This window comes from Xyrauchen texanus, chromosome 40 (genome assembly GCF_025860055.1).
Source record: "Xyrauchen texanus isolate HMW12.3.18 chromosome 40, RBS_HiC_50CHRs, whole genome shotgun sequence".
In the NCBI taxonomy this organism is placed as follows: domain Eukaryota; kingdom Metazoa; phylum Chordata; class Actinopteri; order Cypriniformes; family Catostomidae; genus Xyrauchen; species Xyrauchen texanus.
The window spans coordinates 5,567,184-5,591,168 of NC_068315.1; the positions used below are offsets into that span (position 1 = coordinate 5,567,184).

Below are 23,985 nucleotides of genomic sequence, written 5' to 3' on the forward strand. Positions count from 1 at the left end.
ACAATTGATTTTGGTAAAAACAATAATAATAATAATAATAATAATTCAATTATAAAGCAATATATTGTTATATAATAATATAAACCATTTCAACATTTATTGAGATTTTCCAAAATTACGACTTTCTCACAGTTGTGGCATTATTTCCACAACAAGCTTTTTTAATTGCAGTTAGCTTGTTCATTAACATAGAGAGATAGTTCACCCAAAAATATTTTTAGAGACTTTAATTTCAAGAAAACAACATTGCTAAAGAAATGTCAGAAGATAAAGAAACAACCATACAGTATACTGTTATTTGAGGCCACTGTACATCAAGAGCACAGTTTGCCATACTGTAAGTTACATTTGGTGTATCATAATACAAAGCTATAAATAATACAAAACAGTTTCACAATTTGCATGAAAAGCCAAAATAAAAAATATAAAAAATAAATAAGATCAAGCAAAAATAAGAATCAAAGGTTCAATTAATTTATAACCCATAAATATCAGTCAAAATAGATCCTTGTGCCTTTAAACCATTTAGCAATATCTTGAAAATATAAGATAGCATCTTATCAAATATAGAGATAATATAGAGATAACAGACCAATCAGCCCAGAAAAATGTGATGCTTGCAGCAGTGCCACAGTTTTTCCAAATGTCAGATTAACCCAATCGAGTTTTCTCTCTCTCTCCATGATGTAGTTCTCCATGCTCAAATGAGTTTATAATCCGGACAAGTCCTAATGAACCTATGCTAAACATTTAAAATTTCAAATGTGAACCATCTCTTTCTCTGCCTTTTCTTACTAATGCTTGAAAAAAAAATCAAGATCACAGCATTATTTATAATAAAAAAATAAATAAAACAATTCTCATTAGAGCACTGAGAATTTATGTGAAGAGGATCAAAAGGGTTAGGTAGACAGAATAAGCGTGCTCAATGGTAAAACAGGACCATATGAGCGGGTTTATTTGCACAATGCATTATGGGGCTTGGAAAAGGTTAATAGGATTTTGTTCACATCAATAGCACTGATGGCACACTGTGTGAGCTGCTGCCCCCACATCAAACTGCTGACACAAAAGAGGCTAAATGCTTGGCAGACTTCATCACTTCTGAGCCTCTCTTTGCACAACGGGGACACCTGGGCAGTCATATTGACCAATGGATGTCTAGTAACAAGTTGCTGATTCCTTTTACCAATTCTGGTTCCTTAAAGGGACAGTTCATCCAAAAAAATGGAAATTATATTATCATGTACTCATTCTTATGGTGTTGCAAATCAGTATGACTTTATTTCTTACGTGAAAACAACAGGAGATGTTAGGCAGAATGACAGCCTCAAAAATAATGGGATAAAAATTATTTGTGACTGACTAACATCTTCCTTTGTGTTCCAGTGGAAGAAAGAATAATAAAGATGTAAAGAGTAAATGATGATATAATTGAGATACAACTTACCTTTAACAATTCCATTAGCAACACTTTTAGGAAATAAAATAAAATATGTATATTGGCCCAGTTGCTAGGGAGGGTAGAGTCACACGGGGTAACCTCCTCGTGGTCGCTATAATGTGGTTCGCTCTCGGTGGGGCATGTGGTGAGTTGATGCCATGGAGAATATCGCGAAGCCTACACACACACTATGTCTACGCGGTAACACGCTCAACAAGCCCTGTGATGCACGGACTGATGGTCTCAGATGCGGAGGCACTACACCACCACTAGGACTTAGAGTGTATTGGGAATTGGGATTTCCAAATTGGGGAGAAAAATGGGAGAAATGGTGAAATGTAATCTGAGTATCTGGACAAACTGAGAGCTAAAATGCCAAGGATCAGCAAAGCTGTCATTGTTGCACATGGAGGATTTTTTTGAGAACTCTTTGAAGTAGATTAAATGATTCTTCAAATTTTTGTATTTTTTTCACATTATTAATGTCCTGACTATACATTGTGATCAGTTGAATGTCACTTTGGTGAATAAAAGTACCAATTTCTTTCCATAAGAGCATAAGAGCATAATCTGCACATAATTCCAAAGTATATATATATATATATATATATAAACCAACTAGCGCTACTTTCTGGTTTCAGCTCAGGATCCAATCCCTGGTCTCCCAGGCATGACGCACTTCTCGTCGTGCCAAAGGTGAAGTAAAACACACTGTAGCCGATGCAAACATGATAGGTGATGGCGCTAGTTGGTTAGTCAGCATAATACGGCCGATTATAGGTTTCTGGAACTGTTGGAAATTTTACAAAGGACATTTCCACTTCCTTTGTGATCATGTTGCACTGGGATGTGTAAGGATCAAGTTATGCCTCTGAACGTCATTAAAATCATTAAGCTCTGGTGTAAAACATTAAGAAACAGTTCTGAATAACAACCGTAAAAAACAGCCGTGTCCTTAAGTGATGTGGTCGTAAGGAACTTTGCTAATGGTGTATGTTTTGCAGTTAAAATCTGTCAGATGATTTCTGAATAAAGTCATACATATTCATAGATATTCATTTAGAAAACTGTCTTGTTTTGCATTTTTACCTGACACTTGTTCATTTTTAATCAAAGCAGTAGCTTTTCCTCACATAAAATCTACTAACTTAATTATAAATGATGGTTTATTTTGCTCTATCAAACACAATGCTAAGATATAAAATCATAATATTGTGTTCAGTTTCAGTGTAATTTGTACCGCAATGATCTTCGGTAACACATAAGTATAACGGTCCATCATTAATAGGTAATTATGCAGGAATTTCATAAAGGATTAATGAGTAGTACTACAGTAACACATTAGTTACTACTATTTACTAATATGGAAACATGATTAACAAATCAGTAAGTAATAGTGAAATTATGACTGAGGAAGTTCACTGTTAGATAATCAATAATTACTGAATTTGATCTGCCTCATTGAGAACTATCAACTAACTATGGCTAATTTAAAATAACTACTTAATTAATTACTAATCATATATATTAACATGTTAATACATATTAACGTGTCTAAAATGTGAATGATTATGTTTTTATTGTGAATAAGATCATAAATGGGTTCTTTGTTGGAAATAATTTTTTATTCAAGGCTACAGTGTCTGATAGAGTATCATAGTCAAGGTTTGTAACCACATATTCAGGATTGGTGGTGACCAAATTTGATAATATAATAATTAACTATGGAAAATAAAATCTCTGTAGATGGCATGTCCCATTAGTAATGAGTCAGTGTTACCACATTAGTATGAAGGAATTACTAATGACCTGGACCATTATTCTAAAGTGAGGGACATGGTAACACAGTATTAATTAATGAGATCTAACTGTTTCCTTCCTTGGGAGTTAAAGGTTATCTGGACCATTATTCTAAAGTGAAAACATATTATAAGCCATTAATAGTAAATGAGATGTTACTTGTCAGTTAGTAATGAATTCTCAAGTGTTTGTTCCTACATTTTATTCATTTAATTATTTAATTCACTTATTTTTTGGTGTTGGGTGTCGTCTGCCTTATTGTCTAGGATAGACAATTTTGGACATTGGTTCTGCAATAGCACACCGAAAACCGGACTTTAAATACCACAATACCGACCAGCTGTTTACAAATACGACAGTGGAGCCCTTTGTCAGGGCAGCCCGGCTGCGGAAACGCAGCTGGATAAGGGGAAGGAGAGCCGGCGTTCTCATCAGAATAAGTCGTCATGCAAATCGACCCCTGCTACCCTGTACTCTACAGACAAATGACAACAGAGCTGAGAGCGTGGATCTCTTTCTAACTAGAGATGAGGGACTGCTGCATTATCTGCTTAACAGAAACTTTGACGTCTGCGGAGATTTGAGCCCACAGGGTTCTCCGTGCACCGAGTGAATAGATCGAAAGACCTCTCAAGGAAAAAAACATAGGTGGTGGTGTATGTTTTATGGTCAACAAATCCTGGTGTGATCAGAGGAATGTATATTCTATAAAGTCTTTCTGCTCTCCTGATCTGGAATTTATCATGCTTCTTTGTCGACCATGCTGGCTACTGAGGGAATTCACAGCTGTCATTTTATCCTGCCACAAGCCGACACAGACCAGGCACTCAAGATACTGTATGGAAGTATAAGCAAGCCGGAAACCTTGCACCCTGAGGCCGCGTTCATTGTGACCGGGGACTTTTACAAAGCAAACTTCAAGTCAATACCACCGAAAAACTACCAACACATCAGTTTTAACACACGAGGGGACCAGGATTTGGACCATTGCTACTCTCACTTCTGGGATGGCTACAAATCCCTCCCCCGCCCACACTTGTCATATCGGACCACTTACAGGCAGAAACTGAAACAGGAAGCAGATCCAGTGCTGGTCAGACCAATCAGACCCTATGCTACAAGACTGAATTTTTTTATTTTTTTTTGATCAGGCAGACTGGGAGATGTTTCTGTCTGGCTCTGATGACGACATCTATGTCTACACTGATAGCGTAACTTGTTTCATCAGGAAGTGCATAGAGGATGTTGTACCGACCAAAACAATACTGATCCACCCTAACCAGAAACCATGGATTAATAGCGATGTTCCCTTGGCACTTAATGTGCGGACCTCTGCTTTTAATTCTGGGAACGCGGAGGAGCATAAACAAGTCAGTTTATGCCCTCCGCAAAACTATCAGAGCAGCCAAACACCATTACAGGGACAAGATTGAAGGACAGTTCAATACCACCAACTCTGGAAGCATTTGGAAGGAAATTAAAAACATCACAGACTTCAAAGGCAATAAAAACTCTGCCGTGAACACCGCTGCCTCTCTCCCAGATGAGCTAAATACTTTATATGCTCGTTTCGAGGGAAATAACACCGCCCTCACGGAGAGAGCTCTTGCGGCCAAATCAACAGAGGTTCACTCTCTGTCTCTGTAGCAGATGTAACCCGATCCTTCAGATGGGTAAATATCCGTAAAGCCGCAGGTCCAGATGGCATTGTGGGCCGTGTCATCAGAGCGTGCGCAAACCAACTCGCTGGCTCTCTTTATCTGTCGTCCCCACATAATTTAAAATTTCCACCATTGTGCCTGTACCAAAGCAATCCAAAATCACTTGCTTAAATGACTGGCATCCTGTTGCACTGACCCCCCTCATCAGCAAATGCTTTGAGAGACTAATCAGAGATTACATCTGCTCTGTGCTGCCCACATCACTGGACTCACTGCATATGGCAACAATCCTTCCACTGATGATGCCATTGCATCTACACTACACACTGCTCTATCCCACCTGGAAAAAAGGAACACATATTTGAGAAAGCTTTTTGTAGACTACAGCTCAGCATTCAACGCTATAGTGCCCTCCAAGCTTGATGAGAAATTCTGGGCTCTGGGAATAAACAGCTCGCTGTGCAGCTGGATCCTGGACTTCCTGTCAAGCAGATGCCAGGAGGTCAGAATGGGCAGCAACATCTCCTCATCACTGACTCTCAACACTGGAGCCCCGCAGGGTTGTTTTTCTCAGCCCACTTATGTATTCCATGTACACAAATGACTGTGTGGCAACACATAGCTCCAATGCCATCATTAAGTTTGTTGATGACACGACGGTGGTACGTCTGATCACTGACAATGATGAAACAGCCAACAGAGAGGAGATGGACACTCTGACACACTGGGGTCAGGATCACAACCTCTCCCTCATTTTCAGCAAGACCAAGGAACTTGTAGTGGACTTCAGGAGAAAAGACAGAGAACACAGCCCCATCACCATCAATGGAGCACTGGTGGAGAGAGTCAGCATCTTCCAGTTCCTCTGTGTCCAAATCACTGAGGAACTCACATGGTCCATCCACAATGAGGCTGTTGTGAAGAAGGCTCACCAGCGCCTCTTATTCCTGAGATGGCTGAGGAAGTTTGGAATGAACCATCACATCCTCACATGGTTCTACACCAGCACTGTAGAGAGCATCCTGACTGACTGCATCACTGCCTGGTACGGAAACATCCCTATCCTCAACTGTAAAGGGTGGTGTGAACTGACAGACACATCACTGGAGGTGCGCTTCCCTCCCTCTAGGATATATATACCAGGTGGTGTGTGAAAAAATATCAGCAGATGATCAGAGACTCCAGCCACTCAAGCCATGGCTGCTCTCACTGCTACCATCAGGCAGGTGGAATCGCAGTATCAGCACCCACACCAGCCGACTCCATGACAGCTTTTTCCCCCGAGCAAACAGACTTTTGAACACTTGATCTCTCACGATCAAAATACATCAGCACTGCATTTTATTAATCTTACACTGGGATGTCATAAATTATATTCTCTCTTAACAACACACTGGCAATTGATTATCAGTCGACAGCCTGAATGTCAAAAGAGCACAATACAACCTACTATATATTTCATATATACTATTTTTATTGTATATATATATACTATTCTATTTTTATTGTGTATATGTGTTCTATATTGTGTGTTTTGTATCCTGTACATTGCATATTATTATTTGTATATTGTGTTGTGTGTAATTATGTGTATATTAGATATGTAAATTGTCTTGTGTAAATCTGATGTTTATTGTAGATTGGTATCTGTCTCATCACTGTCATGACTGCTATGTTGCTCAGAACTGCACCCAAGTCTTTCACCCACTGTTGCACTTGTGTATATGGCAGAGTGACAATAAAGGGATTTTATTTGATATGTTACCAGAATTATTTAAAAAAAGTCTTCCAGCAATATCAAACCTGCTGAAGTTAATAATTTTTAATGAACAGAGATATCCCAAGGAATACATGTGTTGGGCACATACATCTGTAAACTGACTTTGATACTCTACCAGACACTGTAGCCATGATATATCAAGCTGTTACTTTCATATATTAATTCCCACAAAGAACACACATGAGGCACATGTTTCTCTGAATGCACATTTCATGATCATTTTCACCAAAAAAACATAATCATTCACATTTTAGACACTGTTCATGTTTGGATTAGTAATCAGAGGTGGGTAGAGTAGCCAAAAACTGTACTCAAGTAAAACTACAATTACTTTAAGAAAAATAATTACTCAAGTAGATGTAAAAGTACTAGCATAAATAACTACTTGCATAAGAGTAAGAAAGTATCTGATTAAAAGAGTACTGAAGTAGTGAGTAACTCGTTACTTGTACAAATGACATAATAGACTTTAACTCCCCTGTATTCCATTACATAATACACATTTAACATGTATTACAGAATTATTATTAATGGAAATTCAGTCATCATTCACGATCATGTTGTTCCAAATCCATATGACTTTTGTCCATGTTCAGAATGTTTGCCTGAAAAACAATTTACTTTCAGTGAATGATTTTTTTCTCCATATTTTGAAAGTGAATGTTGACAGAGACTGTCAATCCCTAACATTCTCTCTAACATATTTTGTGTTCCACATAATACAAAGGGTCACCCGGGTTTGGAACAACATGAGGGTAGGGAAATTATGACAAAATACTAAATTAAGGCTGAGCTATCATTCTGTCTAATATTTCCTTACTGTGTCTTTCATGAAGAAATATAATATTTCATATCATTGCTATGCCGATGATACTCTGTATATTCCTCTTAGTTCTGATTACTCTTGCTCTGTGCTTCTAAAATGCTTTGAGGACATTAAATGCTGGACTGCAAAAAACTTTTTACAATTAAATGAGAGCAAAACTGAGGTTGTTGTGTTTGGTTTTCCTGGTGCTGTCTCTGATACCACAAGGAACCTAGACACACTGTCTTCAAATATTCATCCTTTTGCAAAAACATAGATGTGATATTTGACTCCGAGCTAAATTTTGGAAAACAGATAAATTCTGTTGTGAGGAGTAGCTTTTTTCAATTAAGGCAAATAGCCAAATTAAAACCTCTTCTCTCATTTAAGGATCTGGAGACAGTTATCCATGCCTTCATCTCATCTAGACTTGACTATTCAAATGCACTGTATATGGGGCTAAATCACTCATCTCTGTATCGCCTGCAGTTGGTCCAAAACGCAGCTGCTAGGTTGCTTACTGGTGCTAGGAAGAGGGAACACATTTCACCGGTTTTAGCATCTCTCCACTGGTTACCGGTGCATTATAGGATCCATTTTAAGATCTTGTTATTTGTTTATAAAGCCTTAAATGGTGTGGCCCCTTCTTATCTGTCAGAACTTCTGAGCTATCAACAAACCCCTAGAAGCCTCAGATCTTCTGACAAATTTCTCCTGCAAATACCTTGCTCTCGCCTAATGTTTAAAGGGATCGTGCTTTATCTGTTGCTGGCCCTATGGAACAGTTTACCTCTGGACGTAGGTCTTCCCCTTCCATTCCTGTTTTTAAATCACGCCTGAAGACGTATCTGTATTCCTTGGCTTTTCATGAATGTTTATTGTAGACTATATGGTTAATTTCTTGTTTTGTGTTATTTTTCAAATTAGTCTTTTATTCCTCTGTGCCCTGGTACTGTTTCATATGCATATGTACATCACTTTGGTATAGACTAGTGTTCTTAAAAGTGCTATATAAATAAGACCTTGACCTATAACTTTAAAGGGATAGTTCACACAAAAATGTAAATTCTCTCATCATTTACTCACCCTCATGCCATTCCAGATATGGATGACTTCCTTTCTTCTGCAGAACATAAATTAAGCATTTTAGAAGAAAATAAAATGTTTTGCTCTGTAGGCAAAAATGTTGATGCTCCAAAATGCACACAAAAGCAGCATAAAAGTAATCCATAAGACTATCTTCAAAAGCGATATGATAGGTGTGGGTATTTGGATATTTGTAATTTTTTGCTAGACATGGGGCGATATGCAGGGAAGAATGTGAATCATCAAATTACTAGAAATGTTTCTAAACCAAACTAAATGTTTCTTATTGACAAATTCATCCAGGTTTGACAAGTGCCCTTAAAGTTCACTCAAAAATTGTAATTCTTATTTTTTACTCACCTTCATGCCATCCCAGATATGCATGACTTTCTTTCATCTGCTGAACTCAAATTAAGATTTTTAGAAGAATATCTCAGCTCTGTAGGTCCATACAATGCAAGTGAATGGGTGGCAACATTAGCTTTAACATTTAAAGCTAAACAACATTACATAAATCAGCATAAAAGTAATCCATAAAACTCTAGTGGTTAAATCAGTATCTTCAGAAGTGATGTGATATGAGAATGTGTGGATGAGAAACAGAGTTTTTATTATGGTAAAAACAGGAAAACATGAAATGGACATTATATATAATGCTGAAATACAAACCAAAGCAAGATCATGCTTTCACTATTTCATAACTTGTAAAGACCTGTGTGGATTCTTATTTTAGTCTAGTTACAGTTTTCAGTGTCGAAATAATTAAGATCATTAGTTCTGTACAGCAAGACTGCCTAATTCTGTACATTTGATGTACACTCGACAATGGTTAATTGACCACCATGGGGAAGACATACGAGCTGGGAGTTTACTGCTTCCTTGACTCCTGTGATGTTTTATTTCATGCTAAATGTATTAAATTAATTTTGTCAAATCATTACTTGATTAAAATAACATATAGAGAAAAAACATACAGATACATTTTAAAATGTAATCTTTATTTGATAAAATTAGTTTACTCTTTATATAAACACACAATATATATTAAAAATGACAAACAGAATGAAGATTTATTGTATTAATATATTATTTAATAAGAATAACAAGTAAGGCCATATTATTTTAAAAGTTAATTTGTGGCATTGTTTCTGCGACAGCCCCAGATCGCCGATGCTCGGTGTATCCATCAGTGTCCGAATTCAGTCACTTATTTCCTTCACTCACTGCTGAGATATAGTGCAGTAACTGCCATCCAATAAATAGGAATTAGTGATTGATTGAAAGACTTCGGACACAGCCACGCTCTTTGCCATATGATCGCCTCACGCCCGCTCATCTCTCACACCTGAAATATTCGAATATTGAAATATCCACTTGTCTTGGTGTTAAATGATAGCATTGCATGATGAAACTTTATTTTTTTCACTGTGCAGGGCGAAGAAAGTGTTTCACTTTGAAGAGTTTGATGCTGCAGCATTGATGACTAGAGTGACAGTCTGTGACAGCAGCGCGCAGCTGTGTGAACTTCCGCTGTCATTAAAGTCATATTCAATAATCTCTCAATAAATTACACATTAACTAAAATTAAACCCAGTAATGTCACTAAAGGAACGCTGGCCATTGAAAGAAGTAAAAAAAATCATTAGAAATGTACTTGAGGCGAGATTAAAAAGTAGCCACTTTTAAACCTACTCTAAAATAATTTTTTTTTTCAAAACTTTACTCAAGTAAATGTAACAGATTATACACCTCTGTTAGTAATTAATATGTAGTTATTTTAAATTAGCCATCGCTAGTAGATAGTTCTCAATTATTAAAATCAAATTAAGTAATTAGTGATTAACTAACAATGAACTCCCTCAGTCATCAGTTCACTATTACTTACTGATTTGATAATCATGTTTCCATATTAGTAAATAGTAGTAGTAACTAATGTGTTAATGTAGAACTACTCATTAATCCTGTATTAATTCCTGCATAATTACCTATTAATTATGGACCATTATTCTAAAGAGTTACACCTGCAAACTACCAGTCAAATGTTTGCAAACACCTACTCATTTATAATTAAAACTATTTTCTGCATATTAAAATAAAAATAAAGTAATCAAAACAATGAAATAACCAACATGATCACTAAAGTAATGTTGCTTCTGAATGTTCTAGTACCATAAAATCGACATCCCCATTTTATACATTTTCAGCTCCAATCACCTGTCCCTCTAATGCTACTGATAGCGTGTGTTGTGCTTGCAACCTCTGAGACATGGGTTCTTGTCTCGTGGGAACCAGGAAGTGATCATGTCCACATAAACAATAGTAAACGCGATTCAGAGGTTGCATTTTTGCTTTACAATTACATTTTTACTACACTGACAGTTAGGTTTAGGGTTTGGGTTTGGTTTAGGAGGTAGAGATTTGTATTTCGGTAAGCAGACAGATTTCAGCAGCAAAACTTTTGATCTACTGATGCAGAATTCACAGTGACATCAGTCTGTAAACAACACAAATGAAAGTATGGGCATTAAATAACCCTAAATTTCTTAGCTAGATATTTGTTTGATAGTTTTTCTTCACTGTCCGGTCCAAGTCACAAGGCTTAAGCCTTTGGATGTTTATGTATTTATTTATTTAATGTGTTATCATGTGTGTCCAAATGTTTGACTTGCATGTGCATCATTTATGGATGCAGGCTACACACTATAAGTGCTTTGAAGCACACTGAAAGAGGTTTGTTGTTTTATTTTAAATTTCCTTCCGATTTTATGGATTATTTCTAGCCTCATACTTAAATATGAATCATCTTTTAGGGCTTGTCTGTGACAGGGGGCCAGTGGAAGCCTTGGCTCTATATAAATAAATATAGTGTCCCATAAGGCTCCGTAAAGGTTGCTGAATTATCTTTATGAGGAGAACCATCAATGGTTTTGATGACCTCTCACTGGGACTGTAAGCACCCATCCATCGAGTTGCACAAACATCTCACCCGTCACACACAGTAGGAAGAAATGTGTCAAATGGAATGAACGATCATTCAGCTCAACAATGGTCTATCGGAAACAGCAGTTTCGTTCTCCGTATTTGTGGGAGCCCTGTGTCTTTCTGGAACTTTAATTGGGAACAAGAGTGGACAGTGGTAGAGAAGAGGGCCAAAAGCTTGTGAATGCTGTCATGCCAGTGAAACGCAGTGGCTAGAAAAAGAGGGTGCAATAGAAATGGAGCTGGAGAAAAAGAGATGCATCAAAGGTTTGGGAAGGAAGCCATGCCACTGCTGAGTCTGACACTTCCTTGACTGACAGACTCTTTGCAGTCGACGCTGTTTTGTTGCCTTGTCACGTAAAATGCAATGGTATGAGGGCAGAATTTCATTCTTGTTTTTGATTGATTTATTGTTTTCTTCCTCACCCACTCTCTCCCGCTCTCCTCCTCTTGCTGTTGCCGTGTCTCTGAGACATTCTTTATTGCATATTTAGACAATATTCTCCTCAACCCTCCAACATAAGAAGAAGAGATGTTGTATGTCTGTGCTACCACACCTCTGTCCCTCTCTCCACCCCAAATCCGTCACATGACACTTGTTTACTTGGAAACGATGAAGGCAATGATGAAAGCCTGCATCTTTGTTTTAAAATTGGCCGTCAACAGCACCCCTCTCTCCCCTTCCCTCCACCATAACAGGATTGTAACTGCTGCTTTCCAAAGTACTGCTGTTTTTGCTCTTGTCATTGACGCTGCTGGCATGACAAGCACTGCACTCTGATCTGATGCCACACAAGCTGCAAAGAGCAGTTCGGCTTTTAGATTTTAATGGAATCCTGTCTCACTGGCAGGGCCACTTTTCAACAACTGCGTCACATGGAGGCACACTCCTTGGCACATAGAGGTTTGACTCTTAGCAAATGCCACAAAACATATATATTTGATGAACTCTGTGATGATTTGTGGCATTTGCTTTGTCTTACACTAAAACATTCTATCCTGTTTAACATTCTGATAAGTTATATATATTGTGGCATGGGGGCGTGGTTATGTGTCGGTCTGCGGGAGAGAGAGAGAGCGGTAAGGCTTGTCACCTGGTTTGTAATTATCTCTAACACCTGTGTCTTGTTATAGTGATACGGAGAGAGACATTTAAGGAACGCCAAGTGTCGAGAGAGGGAGAGAGAGTGTCCAGAAAGCAGGTGACAAGCCTTACCGCTCTCTCTCTCTCTCCTGCAGACCGACACATGACCACGCCCCATGCCACACACACACACACACACACACACACACACACACACACACACACACACACACACATATATATATATATACTGTATTTACACTACATATACATTCAAGATGACACCCTCATGTTAGCTAACTCTAAATCCCTGAGTGAGCAATGGCTGACTTTAGCTCATTTCCATCATGTTAGAATATTCATTTTATTGTCACTATATTGTTTATTGTAAATAATCAAGTTAGGTGACAACAGGGCTAAAGGCAGCCCTTGAGGAAATTGTGCTTTTTTTCATGGTCACAAAAGGTAACAAGTTAAAAAATATATATGTATTTTTACTGAATATTGATGAAGCGACATAATTTGTGTGAAAAATAAATAATAACAGATGGTAGTTTAAATAAAAATTCATTATTTAAAAAAAAAAAAGGTGATGAGGGAGCCTTTTATCCCTCACTTGAGGTTACAGGCTCCCTCAATTGGGGTAAAAGATGCTTTTTTTGAATAACAAATCTAAATATAACCACCTATGTTTAATAGAGGCCTTTTGCCCCTGCAACAGTTGGGCTTTTTACCACAAATAGTATCCTTTCACTTATTGGACAGATATTGCAAAAAAATTATTTAATGAAAATAATGAAAATCATAAATTTGTATTTTGTCTCAAAAGAAAGGGATTTACATCAGATACATCATTTATATATATATATATATATATATATACAATTCAACTTTAGCCCTATTGTTAATTGTTAATTTAAGTGCTTGAGCTTGTCCAGAGCAGGTTCTAAAAGTCTGGTAAACCCTTTTATAGCCATACTTTCGTTAATTATATCACAAGTATGTTATCTTTAAAAGTTACTTTCCAGTTGTGCATAACAGGAATGGCCCCTTTGTGTCCTTAGTTGTTCCTAACTAAAATATATCATGCCTGCATGCCGCAAGCTTGGACACAATAGTTGATATTATAATTTCTCGGTTATAATGTAAGCTTTTGAGTTAATCCCACATAATCATTTTGATTTCTGAATGTCAGGATGTGGTCATAAATATAAAGAGGGTTATTATGGTATTTTGTCTCCCACACATCGCTTTATTCTAATAGTCTGCATCCTCATTGATTTTTCTTTAATACATCATCTGCAAAAATGCATGAGTTCATTTGATGTGTGTGATTCATTTACATCACTGACCCTTAGACCCTGACATGTTGCTCACATTTGTACTGTAGCTCAACTGATAGAGAGTGTCACTACCAACGGCAAAGTCATGGGTGCAATTCCCAAGAAACACATCCTGATTAGAAATGTATACTCAATACAGCATAGGTTGAATTGGATAAAAGTGTCAGGCAAATGTGTAAATTAATACATTTATGTTGTGCTAACACACTAATATGGCCATTAGGAACGATTACTGTGGTGGTACCATGGTTCACATGGCAATTACTTGGTACTTTGATATATAATGGTAAATGTATGATTACTAAATGATTAATGGTATTACCATGATACTCCATAAAACATGGTCATGCCATGTTTTTTTTTTATTATGACTTATTATAAAAAAAAAATTGTACAACTTAAATGATGCAGCTCTAAAAATAATTACTCTCTTCACTCCATGATTCACTCTGAAAGTCCAGTAACATTTGCAAAAATAAAATAAAAATTGAAATATCCATACACTTTTAAATTTAGACGCCCACTTCCAGGCAGGGTGTCCTTGATTTTGCCTTAGTAAAACGTGTTCCTGAATCAACATCTTTTGTTATTCCCGAAATTGCATTATTTTCAAAGAAACACTGTCCCAACCCTTATCCCTAACCCAAACCATTAACGACCCTTTAACTGCTCTTAAAGAAACAGCCCTTACCTTTCCGACATACTGCTTTCCATTTCCTGTCCATTCCTCTAAGAGAAAGAAACTATTCCACATCCATCCTCGTTTAGTGCGGTGTAGAGTCTGTCCATCCCGGTCCAACTTGCTAATTCCTGGCACCGGACGGATCAGTGCACTGCTGCAGCCCAGCAAGCAGAACAGCACGAGTAAAGTAAGTTGATTGATTATCATTGTATACAATCACTCCTGGAGAATCCTTGATAAGGAATCAATTAAGGAACAGAGCTCTGTGTTGAAGATAATGCTGAATGGTGGGACAGACGAAATGGGACATCTTATCCTTAATTTCATTCAATTCTGTCCTCTTTGGGCCTGTAATAGACAGAATAATCATTAAGAAACTATTTGCATTCAAGATCTGTTGAAAGCTACATTTAAAAAAAATTAAGTCTAAGTGTCTCTGTGTAAAGTGCCATAGATTAGAACACTCTGGAAACAACTCTGGAAACTTGTTATGCCGAGTTTACACTACATGATTTTAAGCCCGATTTCCACTCAATGACAGTTTTGTGGAGATCGCTGACAAAAGCCTGAAATCGTAGGCAAATCAGAGCTCACTCCCATGAGCGACTATAGCAATGTATGAACTATCAAAGACGAGATCTGAGAGAATCGCAGACGTGTCACTGATGTCAGCGAGATATCTAGGATGTTAAATATCTGGACCTGTCTGCGATTCTAAATCGTGCAATGTGAAATATGTTTTCACTGAATACAACTGCAGCGTTGCCCTACAGCCAATGAGAAAGCAAGAAACGGGGCACGGGAAGTTTCAGTGCGAGGAGTCCTGATGTACCTGCAACAGAACATCAACTAGCATGGTCATTGGACAGAAGAAATGGAGGAAAGATTAGTGGAACTTTGGCAGGAGCAAAAGTGCCTATTTGATTTTTCCTCTGAACTGTACCACAACTGGGTGGAGAAAGAGAAGAGTTGGAGAGAAATTGCCAATTCTCTTAGTCGGGTAAGCAAATAGGTAGATTTTACAGTAGGAGGTACTTTTTCATATTGTAACCAATAAAATATATGATTAAAAACATACACAACATATTCTGAAATGCATAACATATGATCATGCATTTGTTTTTGAATCTCGTATCACTTCTCGCGTGTACTCTGTTGTGAAACGTAATTTGGAGTCCAGGCAAGACAGACAGTTGTGTAATATGAACGGTACCACGATCCGGCATCTTTAAAAGTCATGTAGTGTGTAGGAGGCATTAGTTGACTCGTGTTGGCTAACTGGAAAAAACAGTTGTTAACACTGAATGATTGGTTTGCACAAAATGAATGCCAAACACATACCCCATGCAAACGTTTAAAGACTTTTCATGTTGTTCATTCACACTTTATACAACTAAACGCAGACTAAGTGTGTCAATTACAAAATCATCCCTGAAGTTCCACTCTCACACAAACACACACATATTCAGTAGCAATGTGAGAGTTGATTCTTGACACCATGTGAACAAACAACATGGAGAATGGGCATGTGGTTGTTTGTACACAGATTTGTACCATACAAGCAGAAAAATATGGATGAGACAGCAATTGGGGAGACATGGGCAGCAGTTTAATGGGGGTATTGTTGGCTTCCACTCCTCACTGCTTCACCCTCCTTTTGCACTTGTTTGCACTGTCAAATTTTCATTGGCTTTTTCACATTTCTGCTCTGTTTCTTTTCGGAAACAATGCACACACCTTGATAGTTTTAAAATTGTCATATTATCTGCAACTATTCGCAAATTGTCTCACAAGTATGGACTCTAGAATAGAGTTCAACAGTCTGGAGTAAAAATCATATTATATTCATATCATATTATTTTTTTCCTTAAAGGGATAGTTCAAAAAATGAATTTCTATTGAATGAATCCTGAAATCAATATTGAAAAAAAATTATAATAATGGAAAAAATTGCATAACCAAGATGGCAAAAAAAAAAAAAGAATAAAAAAAAGAATGGACACTGTTGCTCTCTTTAGCATCCGTGATGGGTATGCACAACAAGCTGGCTACGATAGGGATCTTTTTGTCACAGACTAATTGCAGACAAAATGGTGAAAAGCTTTAGTCTTGTATTGTGCACTTCACTTAAAGCAGAAATATGTAATTATTTTGGTGTTAAAATACTTTCTCTTATCCCAGTTAACTATATAGTGACAAATATAAGAAATCCATTTGTAGATTTATTTAGCTAAAAAGTGTAAACCCTGGTTCTGTGGCACTATCAAAATCATTGAGCATCCCCACCTGTCCAACACAGCATTGTTGGTTGAACAAAAGCCATGAGTTTGGGGTGGGATTATATTGTTATCCAATGAATGGCAGATGGAGTGAATGCTGAGGAAACCTTTTTGAATACAATCATTAATTTTGCTGCACTGTTTGGAAACGCAGATTACATATTTCAGCTTTAAGTGATTAGCTAAAAATTTGCACATACCCACTTGGTGGTCTCTAATTGCTGAACTTTATCGGCCTGAATGTCTTTAAACATTTATTTTTCCTGCTCTGCATACATCTAGTTTTGTGGTTATCCCAAGAGCTCTGAAAGAGTCAATATCAAACTCAATGGTTACAAAAGGCTGATTATTTACACCGCCATGGCTCACACTAGCCCAAAAAAAGCAAAGGCAATGGCTCACTGAAGCAGGCTCTCCTAAAGGACTAGTTCTGATAGGTAATTTGGTTTATGTATGCATAATTTATTGGCTTTTAGGATGTTAATCCTAATAAATCTTTCCTCCCTCACTTGATGAGAACCCATTTTCCAGGAAGGCCAAGAAGCTAGGTTACCTTGACAGACATTCATTACGCCTCACATCTTTAGAGGTCTCACGAGCAAACGAGGAGCAGATTCATAATGTTCTGGTGTTTTTGTTGAACAATCTGAATCAAAGAAAGGGAATGAGAGGCTAGGGAAATGAGAAAAAGAAAGAAAGAAAATGCACAGTGTCAGTAGGACCATCTTGAGCGAACAAAGCAATTCCTCTCTTTGTCTTTGAGCAAATTAGGGATTTGGTTCTATTTGATGTGACTGAAGTTATGCATGTAAATGAACATTATCTTGTGAATACGAATCAAATAATTTACTTAATGAGATATGGATGAAGTTAGGAATTATTCAATTGGCAACGTTTGAAAGTGTGCAGACTACTGTAATTTGTAGAATCACTGTCTCCACTAATGCGAGTAATGAATTCTGTCAGACCCAACAGAGGAGGCCTTTTGTGGCCCAATCTTGCAGTTAGACATACATTTTGACGGTGCTCAGGGTTAGCAGATAGGGGAGAACTTTGATATTCAGATGGTCTGCAGAGGTCTTCATGAATTAAACATGTTTTTATATGAAACCAAGTAAAGCTTTTCGCTTTCAGTATGAATCAAACACTGGCATTAATTGAGACTGTTGTAATGTTCCAAAACCTAGTGAGTTACCTACTGAGGCAGCATTTTAAAGAATCATAGCTGCACTTCTGACATGGAAGTCAACGTAGGCATCATAAAGAAATGTCCAAACTTGTATGGCTTGCTTTCTTCCATGGAACACAGACGGATATGTTAGAACACCCTCAGTCAGCATTCACTTTCATTGTATGGAGATAAAAAAAAACGACATTTTGCCAAACTTCCGCAAACAATTTAACAATAGTTATTGCATTATGGACTAGCATGAACATTAATCAAAAGCATTTTTATGTCTTGTTTTAAAGATGTTTACAGATATTTACTGGACAGCAAGACAAAAATAGTGAGTACTCATTTCATTTTTTATTTTTCCTTTCACATTTAGGTTTAAACTAAGGGGTAAACAGCCTTTGCGATATTCTGACCATACAGAAGCATGCAATCAACAGCTTCCATTTAAAAATCAGCTAAACTCCCTGCATTGACCTTGACGGAAAGAGCCAGATAAATCTTCATCTGTCAGTGCCATGGAGTTGATTGATTTAATGCTTTCTATGACACTTTCTGCATTCACAGCATTTCACAGCAAGGGCGACCAGGGGCAAAGGCAAAATAATATTTGTATCCATGCATATGTTTATTACACACTCTTTTAAATCTGGCTGAGATGTGCTAAATAATGTGAAGTTGCAATTGTAGTCACTTACTTATTTGAGTATCAGTTTTGCCATTGCTGTTTTTTCAATATGTATTTTTATTCTTTTTCATAAATTCCTTATAAAATAAAAATGGCCAAAAATTAGACAATTGTTGACATACAGTAAGATTGTAGAGCTATGCAATTAATGTGGATAGCATAGCTCAGATTCGTTGGAAGACTTTTTATAGTGGACTGAGCGAATCTGAGTGGACATTGAGCCATTGTTGCAATCTCTTCTGAACCTCTGGAGATAATGTTATCTTAGATTTTTACTTCACTGATGGTTAGATTTATGTTTGGGGTTTGAGGAGGGGGGTACAGTTTGTAAGATATTAATTAATCTATGTTGTTTTACATCCTGTACAGCTGAAAACATCTCTCTTACAGCTCGTTTTTGCCGCCCCTCTGTGGACACTTCACCCAAAAAAATAAGCTCACAAGTGCCCATATTTCTAACAAAATACCACTTTCGCCACTGGGGGTAGTGCTTCACATTTTGGTAAGCACAGACCGGTTTTTGCTAAAGAAACGCCAAGCTACTGTTTCCGAATTCACTGTGAGATCAGTTTGTTCATAGGAATGCTAAAAGTTCCAGTTTATTGACAATGATGTTCGTAATTTTCTAGATGTGCGTATACTACCTCTAAACTAAAGATCGGTCTGCTCTTAGATTTTATGATTCAGTAAGTCGCGAGCCATCACGTTATGATCTAGCTGCATTTAGCGAGAGTGCTCGAGGAATGAGCATCCCCGCGACAGAGTGTGCATCAGCTGGGATGCAGTATCAATCTCTCCCCCTTAGATCGGGACATTCATGCAAGTCATAGAAGAGGCGAAATGTCAGTTTCGGAGTTTGTAGTTATTTACATGATCTGCTTCTGTATTATAGGAGTGGTGGTGGTGTAGTGGTCTAAAGCACATAACTGGTAAACTGGTAATCAGAAGGTCGCTGGTTTGATCCCCACAGCCACCACCATTGTGTCCTTGAGCAAGGCACTTAACTCCAGGTTGCTCCGGGGGGATTGTCCCTGTAATAAAGGCTCTGTAAGTCGCTTTGGATAAAAGCGTCTGCCAAATGCATAAATGTAAATGTATTTGAGAGTATGATTTAGACTGTATTATATTAAATATAACTGTATTTAAGATGTAACGTCAGGGTGTTTCCTTTAAAGACGCTTGACATGCAAGTTTTGCTTAAGTGGAGCAGCAGTTCCAGCTCCAGCTCCACTTATTCTACAATGAGCGTGCTTCTCTATTTACTTATTTTGTTTTTTTGCATTAGAATTCTTCTCATACTTTGCGATCTACATCACCTGAAGCTGTTTGGAAAGTTTAGAGTGCATCTTGACAGTGAGCTGTGTAATTCTTCATCTCCTCAGTCAGGCGCGAACTACAGTGCTGCTCTCACATGTCATCATTAGAGTTTAATGTGTAACCGTTGACTTTGTCAGTTCGAACCAGTCTGGACATTCACTCTTGACCTCTCTCATAAACAAGGCATTTTCATCCATAGAACTGCCACTCAATGGATGTTATTTTTTTTGGCACCATTCTGAGTAAATTCTAGAGACTGTTGTGTGTAAAAATCCCAGGAGATCAGCAGTTACAGAAATACTCAAACCAGCCCATCTGGCACCAACAATCATGCCATGGTCCAAATAACTGAGATACATTTTTTCCCCATTATGATGGTTGATGTGAACATTAACTAAAGCTTCTGACGTGTATGTTGGTGCCAAAAAAACAAAAAACATCCATTGCAGTTCTACGGTAACTCGGATACTACTTTGGTGAGAATAATAGCATCTCAGCATGTTTTAGTGGCATGAGGGGGGCCTACACAATATTAGGCAGGTGGTTTTAATGTTGTGGCTGATCAGTGTATATACTGTCACTAACTTTCTGACTAGCATCTCCTTTTGTGTTCCAAAGAGGACAGAAAGTCCTCTTTTGTAACAACAACGCTAACGTAAATGACAGATTTTTTATGTATTTATTTATATTTGTTTAGGCGAACTATCCCTTTAAGCAAATAAACATTCTTATCCACGCATACGTTTACTGCGCACACTTTCAAAGCTTGCTGAAATCTGCTCAAATGATTTGCAGGTTCCAATTTTGCACAAGTACTGTTTAAGAATTGACTTTCTCCTCCTCGGGGTGCTTTTGTTTTCATTAGACACGGAGAGCTGAGTTATCAAATCACACGCTGTACACGATTTTTGCAAGTTTACACACCATAATAATGGAGTGCGAGGCGCTGTTTATATCCCTCTCTGCCAGGGAGATGTTAACACGGCAGTGGTGAGAAGAAGTGGCTTGTGAAAAGGCCCAGAAAAGATATTGTGTTTCTATGTTACAACAGTGTGACTCGCAGGGTCCCAGCAAACCAGAAATGTCTCATTTTATTTTTTTTTTTTTACTGTTATCACCCTCGTTCTCAGTTTACCCATTACATGGCAATGTCAAGAACGTTCTAAAAGAATTGCCAAAATCGTGCAAGGCAATTTATGCATGGATATTGTCATGATTGCATTTTCTAATTATCATTCAAGGCTGTCCTTGAGTTTTAATAGCATTCTGGATATTAATCTTTGATACAGCATGCCTATTAAGTATTAGGTCAGTGTATCTTTTTTTATTTTTAAATGCCTGTTCAAAAAATAAAATAAAAAACACTTGCCAGATGTGTAGGACTGTCACTTAATTATCTAATTTTGATTAGCACATTAAAATGTTGTTTATGTGTGGCAGGATCTGTAATACTGCAAGGGGAGGGAAGGAAAATGAGAGGGAGTCGAGCAAGGAGGGAACTCACTTGTCCTATTAAGGGCATCTAATTAGTGTGTATATGTGAATCTAGGCGTATGTGGACATGTTAGTCAAGGGATAATGAGGTAATGCTATGTAAGTATGAATTAACTGGCACAGAGCAGGGTATGCTGTTCTACGGAAAAACTCGGCATGGCTGACCTCTTGTTCCGCATAACACCTCTAGATGTGGACGGATGACCAAAGTAAGAGGATTTGTGTAGTGTACAGTCCTGATTGACAGTGATATACTGCCTAAGTCTACAAGATCAGACTGGTACACATACACAGACACTTACACACACCACACACAGACTTACGTTAGTCTTGTCTATGTAATTGCTGCAGTCCTGTCTGCGAGGTACTGCTATATTTCTCTTGAGGTTTATAAAAACAGTCTGGGGCTGCATTGTCTTTAGGGAATACATCTGCCAGTGTTCAACACGGCCTCATTCACTCATGCTATCTGGCTCCAAACACTCGTCTCTCTCTCCCCAGTATATTCCCCCTAAGACCACATCAAACACGGATCATTTAGGGAATCTGGGCTATTTCTGTCCACACCTGACTGTGTTCTGATGGATGTCTGGAGCCATATGTGGGGTATAGCGACTCGTATCTGTGCATCCGTTTTACTCATAATTTCTGGAGGAAAGTTTTTCCTTCCCTCTGTTTTAAATGACCTTGATATATTGAGACTGCAAGTGTTAAAGAATGGAGATTTCATTCATAAGTTTTATGGGGGAACCATGAGTTGGCCATGGTGCAAAGGGCGGGCTTCTGGGGCTTAAACCCCGGATTAATTGTATAACTATTTTTCAATGCCTGGTCATTTTTTGTCACCCATTAAATCATTCAGAACTGCAGTTTTGCTCTATAAATCAAACATAGACTAGCGAGCCAGATTTTGAACTATTTTGCATTAAGACTGGTTTATTTTATTATTTTTTATTTTTTTCATTTATCCTGGTAGAAAGATATTAGTTTAAATTATGGTGCACCCAGCATTGCCTTTGGTCCATTCAGAGGCACAACGTATCAAATGTTTCAGAGACATAACTCATTTTAAGACACACTCTTGGCCATTTGCAATCTTTGCCAAATATTTTAGGACACAACGCTATGAACGTTTCAAACTTTGGCAAATCCAACAATTTTTTCGAAAATACTTGTTTTAACAACATTTAGTTCCAAAACATATACACCTCTTATCCACACTTGAACAGCATTTTACTCCAACAAAAGATTAGGAAATGCTCCCCATTATCGCATACTGTCGAAAACAATTACAGTATGTTAGGAAACTTAATACTGACTTTTCAAACAAATCAATTTAATATTATTTTAGTTTTTGTACCAGTAATGTTTAAAGATTTACCTCATAGAAACACAAACAGATGTAACATTCTTTGATGCGTGTGGAGTCAGAAGACAATAAATGGAGTATGAAATTGGATAAAAATAAATAATTTCAATCAATAACTAAATTGAAGTAAATGCTGGAATCCAAAATTTGTATCTTTAGCTACTGGTAGGCACCATCCTAATAAATAAAGGAAATTGCTAATAACCAATGAGCCTCCCCTGGGGAAACTTCAGTACTGGAAACAGGAAGAACAAAAGACATGTACCTTGGCATAACATACACTTCATAATATAAAGATTGCGTTCAGTTTAAAATATTGAAATATTGCACAGAGCTTGTCTGATATCTGACAACGGAAGCTACCTCCTGGTCCTTCCAGATTACTCACAAGGCATCTAATTCTTTGGCATGGTCAGATAAGGTTGTGTATACAGTTTTTAACATGTACTATGACAGACTCCATCCATCACATGATAATTGTAAATATGTGGCTGGGCTTTTGTCAGTAGAATGTATGTAAATGTATGTGTGTGTGCGTGCGTGTGTGCGTGTATGTGTGTGTGCGTGTGTGCGTGTGTGTGTGTGTGCGCGTGTGTGCGTGTGTACATGCGTGTGTGTGTGTGTGTGTGTGTGTGTGTGTGTGTGTGTGTGTGTGTGTGTGTGTGTGTGTGTGTGTGTGTGTGTGTGTGTGTGAAATTAAAATCATGCAGATTTTAAAATGGCATCAACCATAATAAAGACTGGGCTTCATTGCTGCTTAGCATTGCATTTTGAGCCACTTGGTGGAGCTAACTCACTCTCTCTCAGACAACACAGCACAAGTGCATTGCTTCTCTCTTTATCACAGTCTGTTTCTCTGGTGAGATATCCTCATGTGCTTTCAGTCTGAAACAATGGTGAATAGATGTTAATGATTTTATTCTTAGAGAGATGATCCAGGAAGTGGGTTTTGAATGGCTGTACACTTTCAGATTCAAACCATTGTCAATTTTATATTGTA

General features: G+C 37.6%; 1 protein-coding gene across 1 annotated transcript in view; it reads right to left on the bottom strand.

The window, feature by feature from the left end:
• Positions 1-23,985, bottom strand: part of LOC127633249 (cadherin-10-like) — an 83,018-nt gene that overhangs the window by 57,462 nt on the left and 1,571 nt on the right. Inside the window, exon 2 of the mRNA XM_052112200.1 lies at positions 14,674-15,012. Coding sequence (XP_051968160.1) covers positions 14,674-14,871 — 198 coding nt within the window. The 5' untranslated portion in view covers positions 14,872-15,012. The remainder of the gene's footprint in view (positions 1-14,673; positions 15,013-23,985) is intronic.